General features: G+C 40.9%; 1 protein-coding gene across 8 annotated transcripts in view; it reads left to right on the plus strand.

The window, feature by feature from the left end:
* The window catches only part of ALKBH8 (alkB homolog 8, tRNA methyltransferase), a 96,683-nt gene that overhangs the window by 51,775 nt on the left and 24,731 nt on the right, over positions 1-20,177 (plus strand). For all 8 annotated transcript variants that reach the window (XM_077777431.1, XM_077777428.1, XM_077777429.1 and 5 more), the window contains 4 exons: positions 1,209-1,340; positions 1,998-2,093; positions 6,821-6,925; positions 8,254-8,324. In XM_077777431.1, the coding sequence (XP_077633557.1) occupies positions 1,209-1,340; positions 1,998-2,093; positions 6,821-6,925; positions 8,254-8,324 (404 nt within the window). The remainder of the gene's footprint in view (positions 1-1,208; positions 1,341-1,997; positions 2,094-6,820; positions 6,926-8,253; positions 8,325-20,177) is intronic.

Below are 20,177 nucleotides of genomic sequence, written 5' to 3' on the forward strand. Positions count from 1 at the left end.
TTAAAAAAAATTTTTTTTAAGTTTATTTATTTTGAGAGAGAGAGTACGAGCAGGGGAGGGTCAGAGAGAGAGAAGAGAGAGAATCCCAAGCAGATTCCACGCTGTCAGTGCAAACCCCGATGCGAGGCTTGGACTCACAAACTGTGAGATCATGGCCTGAGCCCGAATCAAGAGTTGGGCACTTAACCCACTGAGCCCCCCAGGCGCCCCCACCTTGGAGATAATTCTTGGTAGAAATAAATAGAGAATAGAGCTGTGTCACAGATGTTCTACTAACTGTTACCAGAGAGCCACTGAGGAACAAATACAAGGGGTATTTTTAATCCTTTTTAAAATCTATTTTTAGAAAACGAAGTATGAATTTCTTATAAATTGCTGGTCTTTAAAGAATTTTCCCCAAAGTGTTTCTTACATAATTTAAAGAAATGATATAATGCCTGACATATAGTAAACACTTGGTAAATATTTATCAGGTGATTTGCTATTTGTATTTCTGAAATAGTAATAAAATCTAGTAGACATTTATATTATTATTGTTGTGAATTTTTATATTACATGATTCAAAGATGAAAACTCTTCAGCGCAAAAGCTCTAGAAATCACGTCTAACACGAACAATGTGATCCCTAACAGTAAATGTGACCTGCACTGTCCCCTTTAACCATAAATTCTCTTTGTTCCTTTCCCAGTTGCATCTATCTTAAAGATTACAAGGACTTAAACTATTGTAATATATACCAAATAATTCTTCATACAATATTTTTATTTCTTTAGAATAAGTTTTTTGTTGTTTTACCTTATTCTCTTACTTGACCATAGTTAGTATCAAGAAGAACTTAAGGGCCAAAATGAGCATTTAAATTTGTTTTCAATATTTAGAGACACTCTAGCTTTTAAATAGAGGAGCATATTATAGAGATTATGAGAAACCTTTTTTCTTAGTGAGATTTAAAAAGCTCAACCGTGTTCAAATAATCTTGAAGTAAATATTGTTTTATTTGCCGTTGGTAACTGTAGTGGACAAAATGTACCATAATTTTTATCTTGGTCTTTATTTTTATATTTTCCTATGTTGTGTGCCTCTAGCATTCTTGTTTATGAATATGAGGATTGGGAATTTTAGGATCTGATAAATGGCTATGGACAGCATTATTTGTATTTGGAAACTTTAAGTTTTGTGTATGACTGTATTAATTTGGGTTTCCACAGCACAGTGGAAGGAGGTGGGGCTTCAGGCCCTACCTCCAGGCCTCATGGTAGTAGAAGAAATTATTTCTTCTGAGGATGAGAAAATGCTTTTGGAAAGTATTAACTGGACAGAAGATACAGATAATCAAAATGGTAAGCAAAACTTCTAAAATGTGTTACTTAAATGTCTCTGCAAAATGCCATGTTACTTCTCCTTCTTTCCTCCTCCTCCTCCTTTGCTTTATTAAAACTTCTAATATTTCCTCAAAATTACTGAAAGTAGCCTAGACCTAATATGAGGCAAGTCATACTGATAATTCTTAGGAGCATTAATCGTAAGTGACATTTATTAAGCTATCAATTTTAGGCTGCAAACTAATTAATATTTATTAGCCAACATTTGTAGAGCTAACGGTGGACAAGCCCTTTCACAGATATTATCTTATCTGACCCTCTCCCTCGGGAGAGACATTTCGGGTGAGAAATGCAGTGAGAGCTGCCTGCAGATTCTTGAGAATTAGTCACCCTGACTCCTTCCAGATCCTTAACAGTCTTTTGATTGGCAGTGTCTGTGTTTAACTCTTTCAGGTTGACTGGGGTGAAACTCGGAAAAGGGTTTGTCACAATCTTAGACTGAAAAGTCTAATAGCAGAGGTGAGGTAGAGGGGTTAAATTTATTAATGACAGTAATTTAGCAGTTAACGAAAACTACCATTACTAGGGAATCCTGACTCACAGTTTTGACTTTGAATATTCAAAGAAATGTAGTTCTTTTTCCCTCAAATAGTTCACTTTCTTCTCTTCATATAGTTCAAAAATCTTTGAAGCACCGAAGAGTGAAGCATTTTGGTTATGAGTTCCACTATGAAAACAACAACATAGACAGAGGCAGGCCGTTACCTGGGGGTAAGTGGTTGTGAACCAGTGACAAAGGCGGAGTCAGAAAAGAAACATTTATTCTATTGGAAGGATGTCATAGTACATTTCACTGGTCATTTCCGGGTAAACTGGTGAAATAACCAGTTAAATTTAAAACATCTAAATTACATTTGTAGTGCAGTTTTGTTACGAACACTGGATACGTTAAGCTAAGGCTGAAATTCCTCTTTTTTTTTAATTTTGTTTTTACTTTTTTTACTGAAATTCCTCTTGAACACTGTCCTTATTCACATACTTCTCAGAAGTAGTACTGTTAACCGGTTAGTACATTTTATTCCAGTCCTGTAACAAATGAGTTTACATCCCAGTAGAGATACCCATAAAGGCGTGTAGTTGTTAGCATGTAGTACTTACTATACTGTGTGCTGTGTGTGGTATGTTCACACATTCCTACACAAGTGTGTCCTTCCAGCTTGTTCTTCTCCCTTCGTTAAATGCCCTTAGAGATCTGATGCAGCTTCTCAGTGTTATTCACTTTCAGCAGGATCTTACTCAGGGAGTTCCCTGCTGGTAGACACTGAGGCGATTTCTAGTTGTTCGGTGTCAGGACTTGTGGTGCTGTGAGCGTCTTCATGCACAGCCGGCGTGTGGTGAGCCTGGAGAAGTAGCACTGTTAGGTCAAAGTTGTGTTTGTTTAAGAATGTTAGTAGATACTAAAAAATTGCCTGCAGAACAGCTGTGTCAAAATATTCTTNTACCAAGAATGAACCCCCCCCCACCTCAACGTGTGTCATTCTAAAACTTGTAACTTCCTGTTATTTCTGACTCCAGTGAAGTTAGTTTTACTTTGAAAACTGTGTTTTGTTTTTGTTTTTCAAATATTTTATTTTTAAAGTAATCTCTGTAGGGAGGCAAGATGGCAGAGAAGTAGGGAGCTCCATACATTTCACTTGCCCCCGTCTCTCAAACACAGAAGGCGTGAAGCCATAGGAACCCTTACAGAATCCAGAAGTTTGGGAGGAAGAGGAGGCAGAGTCCCCTGAGAAAACCTTATTGCTGCTACCTCAGGAAACAACCAAAGTACACATGGTGGAGAATCCCAGATACCACTATGAGTACGGAAATAAAATAACCAAAGTCTCAACAAGAGAGACCAAGAGACACCATTCAAAGAACACTTCCTGAACGGACAGGCCCTGGACAGTCAAAGAGCCTTCTTTAATACAGCAGTACTCGCAGGTGCAGAGCGCATAACAAGCTTTTAAAACTAACAAGAGACAGAAAGCTAGCCAAAATGATGAAATGGAAGAACTCTCCTCCAAAGAAATTCCAGGAAGAAATGACAGCTAAAGAACTGCTCAAAACAGATATAAGCAACATAACTGAACAAGAGTTTATAACAGTAGTCATAAAATTAATCGCTGGGCTTGAAAAAGGCATGGAAGACATCAGAGAAACTATTGCTACAAAGACTATGAAGCTCAAAAATAGTTGTGATGAATTAAAAAAATGCTCTAAATGAGGTGCATAATAAAATGGAGGCATCCAATGCACGGATTGAAGAGGCAGAGAGGAAAATAGATGACTTAGAAGACACAATTATAGAAAAAGAGGAAGCTGAGAAAAAGAGATAAACTGATCCAGGAACACGAAAGGAAAGTTCGAGAGCTCAGCAATACAATCAAACGGAACAATATCCATATCATAGGAATTCCAGGAGAGGAAGAGTGAGGGAAATGTGCTGAAGGAGACCTTGAGCAAATTATAGCAGAGAACTTCCCCAATCTGGGGAAGGAAACAGTGAAATCCAAGAGGCACAGAGAACTCCCCTCGGATGTAACTTGAATTGATCTGCATGACATATAGTGAAACTGGCAAAATATAACGACAAAGAGAGAATTTTGAAAGCAGCTAGGGAGAAAAGGGCCCTAACATACAAAGGGAAACCTATCAGAGTGGTGACAGGCCTATCTACTGAAACTTGGCAGGCCAGAAAGGAAAGGCAGGAAATCTTCAATGTGATGAACAGAAAAAATATGCAGCCAAGAATCCTCTATCCAGCAAGCCTGTCATTCAGAATAGAAGGAGAGATAAAAGTCTTTCTAAATAAAAATGGAAAGAATTCGTCACCACTAAACCAGCCTTACATGAAATCCTGAGGGGGACTCTCTGAGGGAAATGTTGCAAGGAACCCAAGCTACTAGAGACACCACTACAAGCATGAGTCCCACAAAGGACACGATGACTCTAAAACCCATATTTTTCAATACTAGCACTGAATATAAATGGACTAAATGCCCCAATCAAAGACATAGGGTAGCAGAATGGTAAAAAAACAAAATCCATCTGTTTGCTGTCTATAAGAAACGCATTTTAGACTGGAGGACACCTTCAGATTGAAAGTAAGGGGATGGAGAACTATCGATCATGCTACTAGAAGTCAAAAGAAAGCTGGTGTAGCTATACTTATATCAGACAAACTGGACTTTAAAGTAAAGGCAGTAACAAGGGACAAAGAAGGACATTATATACTAATTATAGGGTCTATCCATCAGGAAGAGCTAACAATTATAAATGTCTATGCACCGAATATGGAAGCACCTAAATACATAATTAATCACAAACAGAAACAATCTTATGAATAAGAATGTGCTAATAGCAGGGGATTTTAATACTCCACTTACAGCAATGGAGAGATCAACTAGACAGAAAATCACTAAAGAAACAATGGACTTGAATGACACATTGGCCAGATGGATTTGACAGATATATTTAGAACTCTACAACCTGCAGTCATGGAATTCACTTTCTTCTCAAGTGAGCATGGCACATTCTCCAAGATAGATCACATACTGGGACTTAATGCAGCCCTCAATAAATATAAAAGAATTGAGATCATACCATGCACACTTTCAGATCCCAGTGCTACAAAACTCGAAATCAATCACAGGAAGAAGTCTGGAAAACATGCAAGAACATGGAGGTTAAAGAACACCCTACTAAAGAACGAACGGGCCAATCAGGCAATTAGAGAAGAAATTAAATAATATATGGAAACAAATGAAACTGAAAATACAACAATCCAAACTCTATGGGATGCGGCAAAGGCAGTCCTAAGAGGAAAGTACATTGCACACCAGGCCTATTTCAAGAAATTAGAAAAAGCACAAGTACAAAATCTAACAGCTCACCTAAAGGAACTAGAGGGAGAGCAACAAGAGCACCCCAAACCCAGTAGGAGAAGAGAAATAATAAAAATCAGGGCAGAAATAAACAATATAGAAACCAAAAAAACATTGAACAGATCAATGAAACCCAAGAGTTGCTTTTTTGGAGAAATAAACAAAATTGACAAACTTCTGGCCAGGCTTCTTGAAAAGAGAGAGCACTCAAACAGACAAAATCATGAATGAAAATGGACTTATTACAACCAACCCCTCAGAAATAGAAGCAATTATCAGGGAATAATATGAAAAATTATATGCCAACAAACTGGGCAACTTAGAAGAAATGGACAGATTCCTAAACACACACTCACTACGAAAATTCACACGGGAGGAGATAGAAAATCTGAGCAGACCCATAATTCGTGAAGAAATCGAATCAGTTGTCAAAAATCTCCCAACAAATAAAAGCCCTGGGCCCGATGGCTTCCCTGGGAAATTCTACCAGGCATTTAAAACAGAATTAATACCCATTCTTCTCAAGCTATTCCAAAAAATAGAAATCAAAGGAAAACTTCTGGACTCATTCTACAAAGCCAACATCACTTTGATTCCCAAGCCAGACAGAGACCCAGCAAAAAAAGAGACCTACAGGCTAATATTCTTGATGAATACGGACGCAAAAATTCTTAAGATATTTGCAAATCGAATTCAGCAACACATAAAAAAAAATTATCCACCATGATCAAGTGGGATTCATTCCTGGATTACAGGGCTGGTTCAGTATTCACAAATCAATCAATGTGATACATCACATCAACAAAAGAAAAGATAAAAACCATATGATCCTGTCGATAGATGCAGAAAAAGCATTTGACAAAATACAGCGTCCCTTCTTAATAAAGACCCTTGAGAAAGTCAGGATAGAAGGAACTTATTTAAACTTATTTAAACATCATAAAATTTGGGAGAGGGTAAGTGGTATGATCGGCATGGAGGAGGGCACTTGTGATGAGCACTGGGTGTTACATGGAAACCAAATTGACAAGACAGTATTATAAACATAAACAAATAAGTAAAATTTAAAAACAAGTGAATAAATGGGAAAAAAAAAAAAAAGGTAATCTCTGTACCTAACGTGGGGCTTGAACTCAGAACCTTGAGATCAAGTCTCATGCTCCACCAGCTGAAAAGTCAGGTACCCTGAAAACTGCTTTGTAAAGGGAAATGATTTAGAGCAAGTGAAGTTTAATATAAAATTAGTGGAATAATTGAAAATAATACAAAAGAGCAGTCAGTCTAATTTCTAGTATATTATAATAAGTTTAATAATTTTATTGCTGTTTTATAGAATACCAAAATTGTCAGCAAAAGTGTTCTTTTGGATATTTTATGATTTTAATCAGTAAACTTTAGAGGATTCTCAAGGTTTTGCTTTTATTTTGTTTTGCCTTATTGGTTTATTGTTACCCGTGGATCTGACTGCAAAATTCAAAGCTGTGCGATTTTTCTCACAGTGACTTTATTCTTGAGTTAAACATGCAAAGTAAATATTTTAATATGTTTCACCTTTATGATTACTGACAACAGGTCTTCCTGACACTTGTGATAGCATTTTGGAGAAATGGTTGAAAGAAGGTTTCATTAAACACAAACCCGATCAGTTGACTGTAAACCAGTATGAACCTGGACATGGTGAGTGCTTCTTCTTTCAACACTCCAACCGGGTATTTCATAACTTAAGTAGAGTATGTAACTCCCTAAAATCAAAGATACTATTTTTTGTGTTAAACTAACTCTTCACAGTAATTTGCTTATGTTTGTTACCTGTAAGTCAAATGTTAATCCCTTGAGGAACTTGCTTCTCAGAGCAGACATAAGCAGACTGACATTGTCACTGTGTGATTTTTGTGATTTCTTTTTTGTTTGCTCGCTTCTCAATGTTTCATTTAGAGACGGGCGGTTGTTTTAGGCATAGGAGACAATTGTGATAGAGGATCCAAATAATTGACAAATACCTGTATTCTCCCTCTTCTTTCCCCTCCAAGAATGTGAAGACAGTTCTAGGATGATACTTCAGTGAAAAATCTTTAGGGTCCTGATTTTTTTTTTGCATTTATTAGCATCTTCATTTGATGTTTGTAGTACTGAAATGACCTTAAGGATTTTATTAATGTCAGGCATCGTGGGGTTTTGTGTTTTTTCCTGCCTTTTCACAATGTATTACAATTGCCTATTTACCTGTCAGTCTTTCTGTTGGTCTGTACGCTCCTTGAGGACAGAGGTGTGTCTCACTTGCCTTATGTACTCTCATCATGTGGTACAGTTCCTTTTTCTAGAAGATACTCAGCACAGATGAGAAACTGGTAGAGGAAGCCACAACTTAATTATTGATAGGCTCAGTCCTCACACCTGACTGTCGCTTTTGTTCTGCGTGTACTTGGGAATCCATTGTTCAGGGAATTGACTTTGGTATTTATCTTTCACACCTTTCTCTTGGGCTGGGATTGGGTAAATATCCTAGGTCAGCATTGACTCTCACGTTTTTGGTTTTGTTTTTTAATTGTTTTATAGTTTTTAACTTATTTTTGTGACAGAGAGACAGAGCATGAGCAGGCGAGGGGCAGAGAGAGAGAGAGGGTGACATAGAAACCGAAACGGGCTCCAGGCTCTGAGCTGTCAGCACAGAACCCGATGCGGGGCTCGAACCCACCAACTGCGAGATCATGCCCTGAGCTGAAGACGGACACTTAACCGACTGAGCCACCCCGGCGCCCCCTTGAATCTCGCATTTTGATTTCAGAATTGAGTGCCAGTGGCACTTCAACATGAAGTTAAGAAATTTTTAGTTGAGATTTAGTTTGATTTTATTTAGTCACATTCACCCTAAATGTTTCCTTTTAACTAAAATTATCGTGCATTCCCGATTATCACACAGTGTTCTCACCATAGTACATGAAGAGTCATCTTAAATCTACTAACAGGAGAAATGAAGTGACGTGTTATTTTATTTTCTGTCCCAGGAATTCCTGCTCATATTGACACACATTCTGCTTTTGAGGATGAGATTGTTTCTCTCAGTCTGGGGTCAGAGGTAAACGTTCAAATATTATTAGCTGTCTACAAGCCTATTACCTTATATGATGCCATTTCCATAGGATTAGTACTTTTGTTTCTTACGGAATGTAAAAATATCGCAGCCTCATTTTTCAGGTGTCTGAAGATTTATCCATCAGCTCATCAGCTGCCAGGAAAACCCCTGTAATTTAACTTGATTTTTCACACATTTCCTATAGCCCTTGAGGACAGTCCAGACCGGCCTTACCCATGTGGCACTGCCATCTAGTGGCAGAAGGCGGTAGCTGCCGGCTACACAGAAAGGAAACCTAATTTTGATGCCTTTTCACATAATATATTAACTGACTTGGTCTCTTCAGAACCCCTGAGCAGTACAGGGTATTATACTCATTTTTGCAGATAAAGAATAAGTTAAGGGGCTCATGTTTATTCATTGACTTGTTCTTACCGCTGCCCTTTACTTGAACTGTTAAAAATGTAAAAAGCAGGGCACCTGAGTGGCTCAGTCGGTTAAGCATCCAACTTTGGCTCAGGTCATGATCTCACAATTTGTGGGTTCAAGCCCCGCGTCGGGCTCTGTGCTGACAGCTTGCTCAGAGCCTGGAGCCTGCTTCAGAATTTTTGTCTCCCTCTCTTCTCTGACCCTTCCCTGCTCATGCTGCCTCTCTTTCTCTCTCAGAAATAAATAAAACATTAAAATTAAAAAAAAATGTAAAAAGCATGATTTAAAGTGATGGGTGCAAACTGCAGATAGAATTTTAGTTAAAAAGCAGAATTTTAAATCCAGAAGGACCCTTAACATATGAGGTCATCTAATCTAAATAGAGGTTGCTTCAAAATCTGAGCTTGTTCCTGGAAGCAAATACAATTGACTATGTTTTTATTGTTTTTTTTTAAGTATTTATTTTGAGCGAGAGAGAGAAAGGGAGAGAATCCCAAGAAGATCTGGGCTCATGATCCATGAGATCATGACCTGAGCCAAAACCAAGAGTCGGACGCTTAACCGACTGAGCCACCTGGTGCCCCAAGTGCTTTGGCTTGTTAACCCATGCAGAGCTCGTATGATCATTTGATAATGTGACAAGCATGTTGGTGTCATTTGATGAGATGGAACCATCGTATCAACTACATGTGTTGATTTTTATTAAATGCTTTAAAAATGATGATGACGGGTAGGAAAAAGAAAGAGATCTTCCCTGTCTGGCTTACTTTTATCTTACCTCTTCATCCTGGCTTGTGGCTCCAGGGGATCAGTAAAGAACATCTGTGTCCTTTCCTCTCAGCTGGGTAGCCAGCTGAGAAAGGAGACCTAACTGGAGATCAGATCAGCTTTACTACTGAGAAAACCCTAGATCTGTAGCCAAGTGTTCTTGTTAAAACTTCCCCTCTTAGTTAATAGACATGTTGTGCTTGTCCCTGGCACAGCCAGACGCCTGGACACCTTCCTCATAGAGGCAGACTCTTCCTCTAAAACGGGACTTGGAGGAGCCCACGCTGGGCTCTGCAAACCAGCTAGGTCTGAGGGAGAGGGAAGAGCTCAGCTAGGCACGCGTGGCCCCAGGCCAGCCACTCAGCGGAAGCCAGGCCCTCTCTCCCGGGGAGTTAGAGGTGAGGGAGGGGAGTAAAAGCCTGATATGTTCTATACTCTCACCCCGGGGGACATTCCCTCCCCTCCTGGGGAGATGTGAGGACTGGGAACTAAGTGTTCCCCCACAGCTGAAAGTGGTAGAGAAGGGAAAACAAGCCCTTACCTGCGCCCATAATCTGCTGTAATTGTCGTCTCCACTTGGTGTCTCTGAAGGCACATGCCTGTTAGCTGCCGTGTGCATGGCGGGTCTTGTTTACAGCTGTCCTGGTGGGAGCCAGGAGGCATGCCTGTTCTGCGTCGTGACGGGGAGCCGGGACGCGTGCCTGTTCTGCGTCGTGACGGGGAGCCGGGACGCGTGCGTGTTCTGCGTCGTGACGGGGAGCCGGGACGCGTGCGTGTTCTGCGTCGTGACGGGGAGCCGGGACGCGTGCGTGTTCTGCGTCGTGACGGGGAGCCGGGACGCGTGCGTGTTCTGACTCGGAGCAGTGTGTATGTGTAGAGACTTCTTACTAAGGGGGCTGCTTCTGGGGCTCCTTCCTGGAAGGTGTAACGAAGAGAAGGTTACATCCGCGTGGCCTCAAAGTAAGATTCCCTGTGCTCACCAGAAGGTGGCTCCAGCTTTTCTTTCTCACTGCAGCACCTGCGCCGCGCGCCGTTTCCGTGCCCACTGTCGCATCCGTGCCGGGTGCTCTTTTGTTACCCACTGTCGCACCTGCGCCGCGCGCTGTTTCCGTGCGCACTGTCGCATCTGTGCCGGGTGCTGTTTTGTTACCCAGTGTCGCACCTGTGCCGCACCTGCGCCGCGCGCCGTTTCCGTGCCCACTGTCGCATCTGTGCCGGGTGCTGTTTTGTTACCCAGTGTCGCACCTGTGCCGCACCTGCGCCGTGCGCTGTTTCCGTGCCCACTGCCGCACCCACGCCATGCGCTGTTTCCGTGCCCACTGTCGCATCCGTGCCCGGTGCTGTTTTGTTACCCACTGTCGCACCTGTGCCTCACTTGCGCCGCGCGCCGTTTCCGTGCCCACTGTCGCATCTGTGCCGGGTGCTGTTTTGTTACCCACTGTCGCACCTGTGCCACACCTGCGCCGTGCGCTGTTTCCGTGCCCACTGCCGCACACGCGCCATGCGCTGTTTCCGTGCCCACGGTCGCATACGTGCCCGGTGCTGTTTTGTTACCCACTGTCGCACCTGTGCCGCACCTGCGCCGTGCGCTGTTTCCGTGCCCACTGCCGCACACGCGCCATGCGCTGTTTCCGTGCCCACGGTCGCATACGTGCCCGGTGCTGTTTTGTTACCCACTGTCGCACCTGTGCCGCACCTGCGCCGCGCGCCGTTTCCGTGCCCACTGCCGCACCTGCGCCGCGCGCTGTTCGCTTTTCCTGCTGTGCGATTGCTGGTTCTTTACCCCCTGACCTGGAATCTGGCTCCCAGACTCCTGTCCTTTTTTCTCTATTTTCTCATCTTGACATCCGTGATTGTAAGAAATTTACTATAGTGTCTATTCTAGCTTCTCTCCTATTGTAATAATTTGTCAGCTGAACCGGTTTTTTAGTGTTTGTTTTATTTGTTTCTCCTTGGCCAAAATCTTTGAGATTATATTTAGCTCTTCCTTTTCCTAGATCCTTTCTGAGAACGCCTATTTTTTTAAATTGAGTATAATTGACTTACAATATTATATTGATTTCAAGTGTGATGCAGTGATTTGACATTTTATGTGCATTATAGAATGATTAGCCATAGCAAGTCTGATCACATCTGTGGAGTTCTGTCAAAGAGGTTGTGTCTGCTGCACAGATCCTTTCTGCCTTCTCTGTCCTTAATGGCACATTTGTGATATTTTCCATCATCTCAGTAGTGTCCTCAGCATCGAAAAGATGATATCTCCCTTCATTTTCTGTATGTGTGTGGGTGTAGGGTACTTTGTATCCATAGCCTTGGTATGGCAGTGTACATTGATGTAGGAAGAGAGTGTAACTTTCACATGGGGATAGTTTCCTTATAGTACAGTCAACATGGTGTTGGGCCACATCTTCCTTTTTCTTTTTATCCAGTGTGTCCCTAACATTCAGAACTTCTGTGGATGAGTAGATCTCCTGGTTTGTGGGCCAGAAATAAATGCCTTATCTTACTCGGTCATATTTGTTTTTATAATCAAATTCTCCTTTCTCTCAAGTATTTACTCCCCTAACTTGTGTTCTGAAGAGTCCTATTTTTGTGTAATTTCTTATCTTTCAAGGTCCCCTAGAGCCAAAATTTCCTTTTGTGTCAGTTGGGCAAATGAGGTTCCGCTGACTTTTTTTTTCCAAAAATTTTAATGTTTGTTTATTTTGAGAGAGAGGGAGACACAGAATCCGAAGCAGGCTCCAGACTCTGAGCTGTTAGCACAGAGCCCGACACAGGGCTTTATCTCACGAACCGTGAGATCATAACCTGAACCGAAGTTGGACACTTAACCAACTGAGCCACCCAGGTGCCCCAAGGTTCTGCTGATAATTTTTAAAGTGTACTCTTTATCTCCTCTATATGCAATAATATATTCATGCCCTTACAGTAAGAATAATGGCAAAGAGATGTGCCTGTTTTGGCCAGTAATCTGCTGATGGAGTCCGTTTCATGGTGCAACATCATGAAGTAGACATTTTGTTGTTTTTTAATCTTCCAGGTACTAATTCTTGGATCTTTCAGGTAGAATTTGTACATTTGCTTCACAGCAAGATAGCAGCATTATGTCACTCCAGGTATGTAGAACTGGAATAAAATGTCAGTAGACTGCAGAAAACTACACTAGGGGCCAATTTTAGGAGATGAAGTTGGAACCACTGGTTGGCTGCTCACTGAGAAATCACTGAAATTTGGGAATAATAATAATAAAACATACATATATATTGCAAACATTTTGTTTTAACCCACATCATTTTACTCACCAGAATTTTGATGTAGGTCCTTTTCTGTGAGCGTCTACGGTCTGCCTTGTCTTTCCAGTTTTCATTCCTTTAAAACGAAGCAAAAGCTTAGACACACATATGGAAACTTCTAGGGATTTAGGTTTTGATGTTTTTATTTCCAAGGTTTTATTATTGAACTGTCACATCTGTTACAACAGTTCATTATTTTGTCCACTGTTACTGAGTTTTTCAACAGCACTCAACCTGATTTATAGAGGGAAAAACCTATCTTCTCTTAAGTCAGTTTCATCGGTTTGCATAACAGATCCTTAAGCCAAGTACCTGCGGACCGGGCGTGGACGGTACAGAGCACTTGGCTTGTTCAACCACAGCCCAGCCGGCGAGAGAAGTATGCAAGCCTGTTGGAGGGTTGCCGAGGACCAGCAGACACTCGGGCGTGAGTGTGCTTTCCAGAAGTCATGGAGCCTGTTGGCTCGTCAAATAGATTCCTCTTAGGAGACCTTTTATTGATGTGACCGGCATTTTCGCAAGCAGTGTGGGAGATAGAAAAATATTTCCGGCCTTGACTGTCCCGTCCTGACCTCGGACTTTGGACCTGAATATCCAGCTCTCTGAAAGATATTTTCTTTTTTCTAAATCTGAACTCATTATCTTTGTCGTCAGCCATTTACCACCCACTGCTATTCTCCCATACAAAATAGAACAGACTGGCTCTTCCTCAGTTCCCTGCTCTGTTTAATTGTCTGCCAATCGATCAATTTAGAGCCTGGGAAACATTCGTGACATACATTTTTTAAATTGTGAATTCTCCTTTCAAGTACTATTTCCACTACACCTCACAACGTTTTCCTCCAAGAACAGCTCCTAGAGTTGTAATTGTCAATAAGCTGCACCTATTAAAGTAGACACTCATGAAAGCCTCACCACTCTCAAGGTGATGAACGTGTCCACCAACCCCAAGCGTTTCCTTGTGTCCTCTGTTCCGTAACACCTTAGATTACATAGTATTTTCCAGAGTTTTTTTTATACAGGAGTCATGCAGTATATACTCTTTGCTACATGGTTTCTTTCACTTATCACAGTTACTTGAGCTTTATTCAGAGTCAAAGCTTAATTGGTATCTTTACTTTTTTGCTGAATAGTATAAGAACTTCAGAACAATTTAACTCCATGACTCCCTTGTAATTTACAGACTGTTATTAGTGTGCATTTGAATTCTCTTCACTTTTTTTGGCGACTTCCCTGATTTATACCATCAGTGATCATTTAGACATCCTTAGATTTTCTTTACTCTTCATTCTTTAATTTCAGACCCCCTATATGGGATCATTTTCCTTTTCCACAACGTACAAGCTTTAAATTTCCTTTAGTCCAGGTGCGCTGCTGGCTGCCCCTGTTCTGTCTGCAGGTGTCTTCTCACCTTCATCCTTCAGGCTCTTTTCACTGGGTATAGAATTTGTGATTGGCAGCTCTTTGTAGTGCACGCAAGACTTCATTGACTTCCTTGGGACTCTCGTTATTACTCTCATGACCTTTCTTTATTTCTCTGGCTTCTTTTAAGATATTTTTCTTTATCTTGTGTTTTCTGTACTTTTATTTTGATGTGCCTGATTATACTGCTTATTTTGGTGGGTTTATTTATTCTTGGTATTTATTGGGTTTCTTGAACCTGTGGATTTTTTTTCCCCATCAATTCTGGAAAACATTATCCATATAGATCTTGCCTCTGTGCTGTTCTCTGTCCATCTGCCTGTTTTCTGTAGACTTTGTTTTGCTTGCCCTCTCTTCTGTGTTTAGGGTATTTTGTCTGTCCATGCTCTATATATTCTGTCACTGATTCTTTTTTTCAGCCATGTCTGATTGCTGTTCAACCCATTCATCAGTGGCCTAGTTTTAGTCATGGTATTTATCCATCACAGAGTATCTACTTGTTTTTTTCTTCCAGTTTACAGTGTCTTTTTAAAAAAATCATTTACAGCTCTCTGCTGAAATTTTCAGGCTTAGTATTTATATCTGTAAACTTGGTAAGAATCTTTGTTTTATAGCCTGTATCTGAAATTTGTGTATTTGAAGTCCCTCTGGTTCATTTCTGTTCCTTAGAAATATCTAGGGATATTTTTCTAGACTGTCTGTACTATCTTTTTCTAGAGCAGGTACTATGGTTTATTCTGATTCAGAATGTCTGAGATGAAGGCCAAATTACAGAAGGCATATAGACAATTATGATATTTAGCTAGAATTCTGAGTCTTTGAGTTAGAATATATTAAAATGCTAAATATGTACAATGTCAGCGCCAAAGGCAGTAGGATTTCATATTAATCTTTCCCAGAATAATAGAAATGAAGTAACACAGGCAGCCAGTGGCAGCTGTAATCAGCATTCAATCAAATGTTCCATTGCAGCTAGAAGCTGAAAAGGTTAGTCTGTGTGTCTCGTGTCCAGATCCTTAGGTTTTCGCACAGGGACTAGGGTCAGCATTGGACAAGTCAGGAGAGTTGGATTCTAGTTCATCCCTCTTGGTAACTCACAGACAGAGGTTGGCATATAATCTTTGAATTTTGTTTGTAAGGAATTGAGAAGAATTTAACAATAACTGCTGCTACTGTTGCTGCCGCTCTTACTGCTGACACTAACGTTACCACGGTCATCGCACAAGCAAGGAGTTGTTGTTGTTGTTGTTGTTGTTTTTGGTGTGTATTTCATAGTTTTTGTTTTGTTTGTAATTGAGATGTAATTGACATAATATTGCGTTAGTTTCGGGCGCACACCATAATGACTTGGCATATGTGTATATTGCATGGCGATCACCACAGTAAGTCTGGTCAGCATCTGTCCATATACCAGTGCAGTTCCCCCCCCTCCGCCTTGTGATGAGAGCTTTTATGATCTCTCAGCAGCTTTCAAATATATCCCACGGTATTACTCTTAGTCATCATGCTGTACCTTACCTCCCCACGATTTACAACTATAACTGGAAGTTTGTTCACCCATTTCACCCACCCTGCACTCTCTACCTTTGGCAACCCCCATTCTGTTCTCTATCTGTGTGTTTGGTGTTTTTCTTTTTTTTTAATTCCACACATTAAGTGAGCTCATGTGTCACATCTTTCTCCGTCTGACTTATTTTACTCAGCATAATGCCCTCCTGGTCCAGGTCCATTCATGTTGTCACAAATGGCAGGAATTCTTTCTTTTTATTGGCTGAATAATACTCTCTTGTGTATAAATATCACTTCTTCTTTATCCATTCATCTGTCAATGGACATTTAGGTTGTTTCCATGTCTTGGCTGTTGTAAACAGTGCTGCTGTGAACGTGGAGGTAGAGATATTTTTTTGAGTTAGTGCTTTCATTTCTTTTGGGTAAATACCCAGAAGTGGAATTTCTGGATCAGGGGTGGGGGGTAGTTCTAGTTTTAACTTTTTGAGGAACCTCCACACTGTGTCCCCAGTGGCTGCACCAGTTTGCATTCCCACCAGCAGTGCACACAGGTTCTCTCTTCTCCACATCTTTAACTCTTTAACACTTGTTTGACTTTTCTTCCCTCCTTCCTTCTTTCCTTCCTTCCTTCTTTCCTTCCTTCCTTCCTTCCTCCCTCCCTCCCTCTCTTCCTCCCTTCCTCCCTTCCTCCCTTCTTTCTTTCTTCCCTTCCTTCCTTCCTTCTGATTCCTTCCATTCTAAGAGATGTGAGGTGGTATTTCATTATGGTACCTATGGTAGCCATTCCAATAAGTGAGTTTTGCTTTAGGAGGAGTAAGCTAGGGCCTCAGGACTAGATATACTCATGACTACTATAGTTCTTTTTACTTTAGCTGTCTCATTGTGGTTATCTGTGTATATGAATTTGTTGACTTATTTTGTTTAAGGAAGAAAGCTCAGAAAATAAATAAATGGAATTTTGGAAGCTTTCTGTCCAGAAATGTAAGGTACATCACTCTGCTCTTTTCAAATCAATTGTTTATAGTGAATTTATTCATTCATTTATTCATTCAAAAATATTTGTTGAGTATAATCTACTAGATAGAATCTAACAAGTAGATGAAGATAAAATCAGGAAGCTAAAATGTTTCATTACCTTTGGAGTTTTGTCATACATAAAGTAAAACTTAATTTTACTGAAGTGGTTTGTGATTGACTCTTGTTTTTGGATTCTGATTTTGTGGGATGTCGATTTTCCCTTCATAGTTCTTCCAAAAGAATGAAGCCTCCGTGTGATAAATGAAAGCTGATAGCAAGTGGTCCCAGTGCCAACATGTGAACATGAATATATTACAGGCATGTAAGCTAAGCATTTATAATATTCAGTGGTGGCTAAAGTGTCTCCATTTCAGCATCTTTTCTATTTCAAGTGTATTCGTCTGTTGTGCATTGTTTACTTTGCTCTCTTTTGTGCCTTTTGCAAATATATTTAGACCATAAATGCTTCCACTTTTGACTTACATTTTACTTGAGCTCAGCCAGACAAAGCAGTTCAAAATCATGTGTATTTGGGGGAAGAGGCAGAGATGCCAGCTTCTATGCTTTCAGCAGTGGAGACCTAGTTTTTGTAAAGCAGAGTTGTTTTCGAAAGGTGGAATTTGCTGACATGCTGTAAAGTAGAGTTGTTTGTGGTGTTTTCTTCTAAATTGTTAGCCTAATGTTGCTTGTTTCACACGTCTGGTTCCCAGGCAGGCAGGTTCCCAGGTATGGATCCTAAATGCAGACGTGGTCCCCTGACCAGTGGGGAAAGTTTTCACACCAGAAACTCAGACGGTGCTCTGCCTCTTGTATCCTCTCTCAGAGGCAGGGGGCACAGAGCGTTTGGGCCACAGTGGTAGTTCGTTCCTGCGTGTGCTACTTGAGGGACCACTTTCCTGTGCCACAAACTACTGTCTTGTCTGCATGTTCTAATGCGCGGCTTTGCCCCTCATGACTAGAGTATTGAAGCCTGGACATTACAAAATTGCTTCTGACTGCGGAACGAGGGAGTAGAGTTTGTTTTCTTGCAGTGATTTTCAAATGGGAGACCCTGGGTCTCGTATGTCCGGCATGTGTGACTGCCACGATTTCTTCCCTTTGAGTTTCAGGAGCCTTGGTAACGTTGACTTCTCAGCTTTCAAGAAATTTAGCAAATTTCAAGGCTTCTGTTTTTGTTGTTGTTTGGAAACACCTTGCTAATAAGAATCAAGGAAAGGAAATAGATTTGTTTCGGTCTTTGATTTTAACTTGCCTTCGAGAATGAAAACTAAGCAGACTTATGTGGCAGAGGTAGGAGATTGAAAGGTCATTGGCATCAGCCACTGTTCTCCAAGTGCCCCAGACAAAATTCCCGTTTGTTCGTCTGCCCTGAAATAAGACGGTGTATCATCAGGCTTTTCTTCCAGTTACTTTTCAGCTTAGCAAAGTATACATTTAGGGGCCTCATTTTTTGTAGAGAGACAGAAAACTATTATTTATTTTACTAAAAATGTTCTAAGTTCCTCTTCTTCCCCACTGTGGACTAATTATCTCATGATACACTGGGATTATGTATATGTGATCCAAGGAAGGTGTGTAAACAGACAATTTTGACATGACCTGTATTTCCTTACAAATAGTTTGTAGCTTCAGGCTTGTGTACTTACAGTTGTGACTCTCCCCCTTTTGCCTTTTCAACATGAAACACGTAGAATCACTTGTTTGCCATTTTTAAAAAAAATGTTTATTTCTTTCTTTTGAGGAAGAGAAGTAAGGGTGAGATTGAGTGGGCAGACAGAGAAGGAGAGAGAATCCCAAGCTGGCTCCATGCTGTCATCTCAGAGTCCAGTGTGTGTGACTTGACCTCAAAAACCATGAGATCGTGACATCAGCTGAACCCAAGAGTCGGTTACTTAACCAACTGAGCGACTCGGGAGCACCCTTGTTTGCCATTTAAAATAAGCAAATTCTTGCTTTATTTGGATCCAATGAAAACATTAGTGCAATTACAGAAGATTTATACTTGGCAGGCAATGGGGAACAGGTGGACTACTCTCCTGCTGCATTCTCAGCTGTGGGATTCTTTTCTTCAGTTAAACTTAGTGACTTCCACCCTATTAGCCTTCATCGTTCTCTGTGCCTCACACGTCATGCTTCACATCATATTGTCTCTTGTGCATATACCATTCAGGGTTTCAGAAGGTTCATGATCTCAACCCAAATTTCTTTATTTCTTTCTTTTTTTTTTTCCTAAATTTATTTCTGAGACAGAGACACACAGAATCTGAAGCAGGCTCTAGGCTCTGAGCTAGCTGTCAGCACAGAGCCCGACGCGGGGCTCAAACCCACAAACCGTGAGATCATGACCTGAGCCAAAGTCGGACACTTAACTGACTGAGCCACCCAGGTGCCCCGCTCAGCCCAAATTTCTAACCAGTATGGATCCACATTAAGTTTGTCTTCTTTCTTGGATGTGCTCCCAAAAGCAGTGTACTCTTCATTTTCCTATTTAGTGGACATGGAGATCTATTTATTTCATGTACTTTTCTGTCATGAATCATTTTTACTTGAGGGATAGAGTGATGGCTGTGTCTGGGGTTTTCATTTCTATTGTACTTTGGATGCGTAAACGTTTTAGAAGATCAGAAAGTCTAGGATTTTTTGTTTGCTTGCTTTGAACTGAACATTATTCTCTGTCACGCCCCATGAGCTTGCTGGGACCTTGATCTTTATTGACTCTGCCATCTCAGAAAATAAGGAAAATAGGTAAAACCAAAAAGAATAATTGGAAAAAGCTCCTGTGAGGCAAAGCTGTCACATTGGCAGAATGATTCAGCAGTTGCAGGGAGTGTTATTGATTGTGAATCCTTTGTGAATTTTTTTTTTTAATGTTTTATTTATTTCTAGGAGAGAGAGAGAGACAGCTTGAGCAGGGGAGGGTCAGAGAGAGAGGGAGCCACAGACTGAAACAGGCTCCAGGCTCTGAGCTGGCAGTCAGCACAGAGCCCGACGCGGGGCTCGAACCCATGAACTGCGAGATCATGACCTAAGCGAAAGTCGGACGCTTAACCGACTAAGCCACCCAGGCGCCCCTCCTTTGTGAATTTTTTAAAAAGCTTTTTTTTTGGTCTTAACAGCATTGATGAGTTAAGATATAGATATTTTATTTTATTTTATTTTATTTTATTTAAATGTTTTATTTATTTCTAGGAGAGAGAGAGAGAGAGACAGCGTGAGCAGGGGAGGGTCAGAGAGAGAGGGAGTCACAGACTGAAACAGGCCCCACGCTCTGAGCTGGCAGTCAGCACAGAGCCCGACACGGGGCTCGAACCCATGAACCGTGAGATCATGACCTAAGCGAAAGTCGGACGCTTAACCGACTAAGCCACCCAGGCGCCCCAAGATATAGATATTTTAAATAAATATGATGATAATGACA

Source organism: Crocuta crocuta, unplaced genomic scaffold, assembly GCF_008692635.1.
Source record: "Crocuta crocuta isolate KB4526 unplaced genomic scaffold, BGI_CrCroc_1.0 scaffold278, whole genome shotgun sequence".
NCBI classification, from domain to species: Eukaryota; Metazoa; Chordata; class Mammalia; order Carnivora; family Hyaenidae; genus Crocuta; species Crocuta crocuta.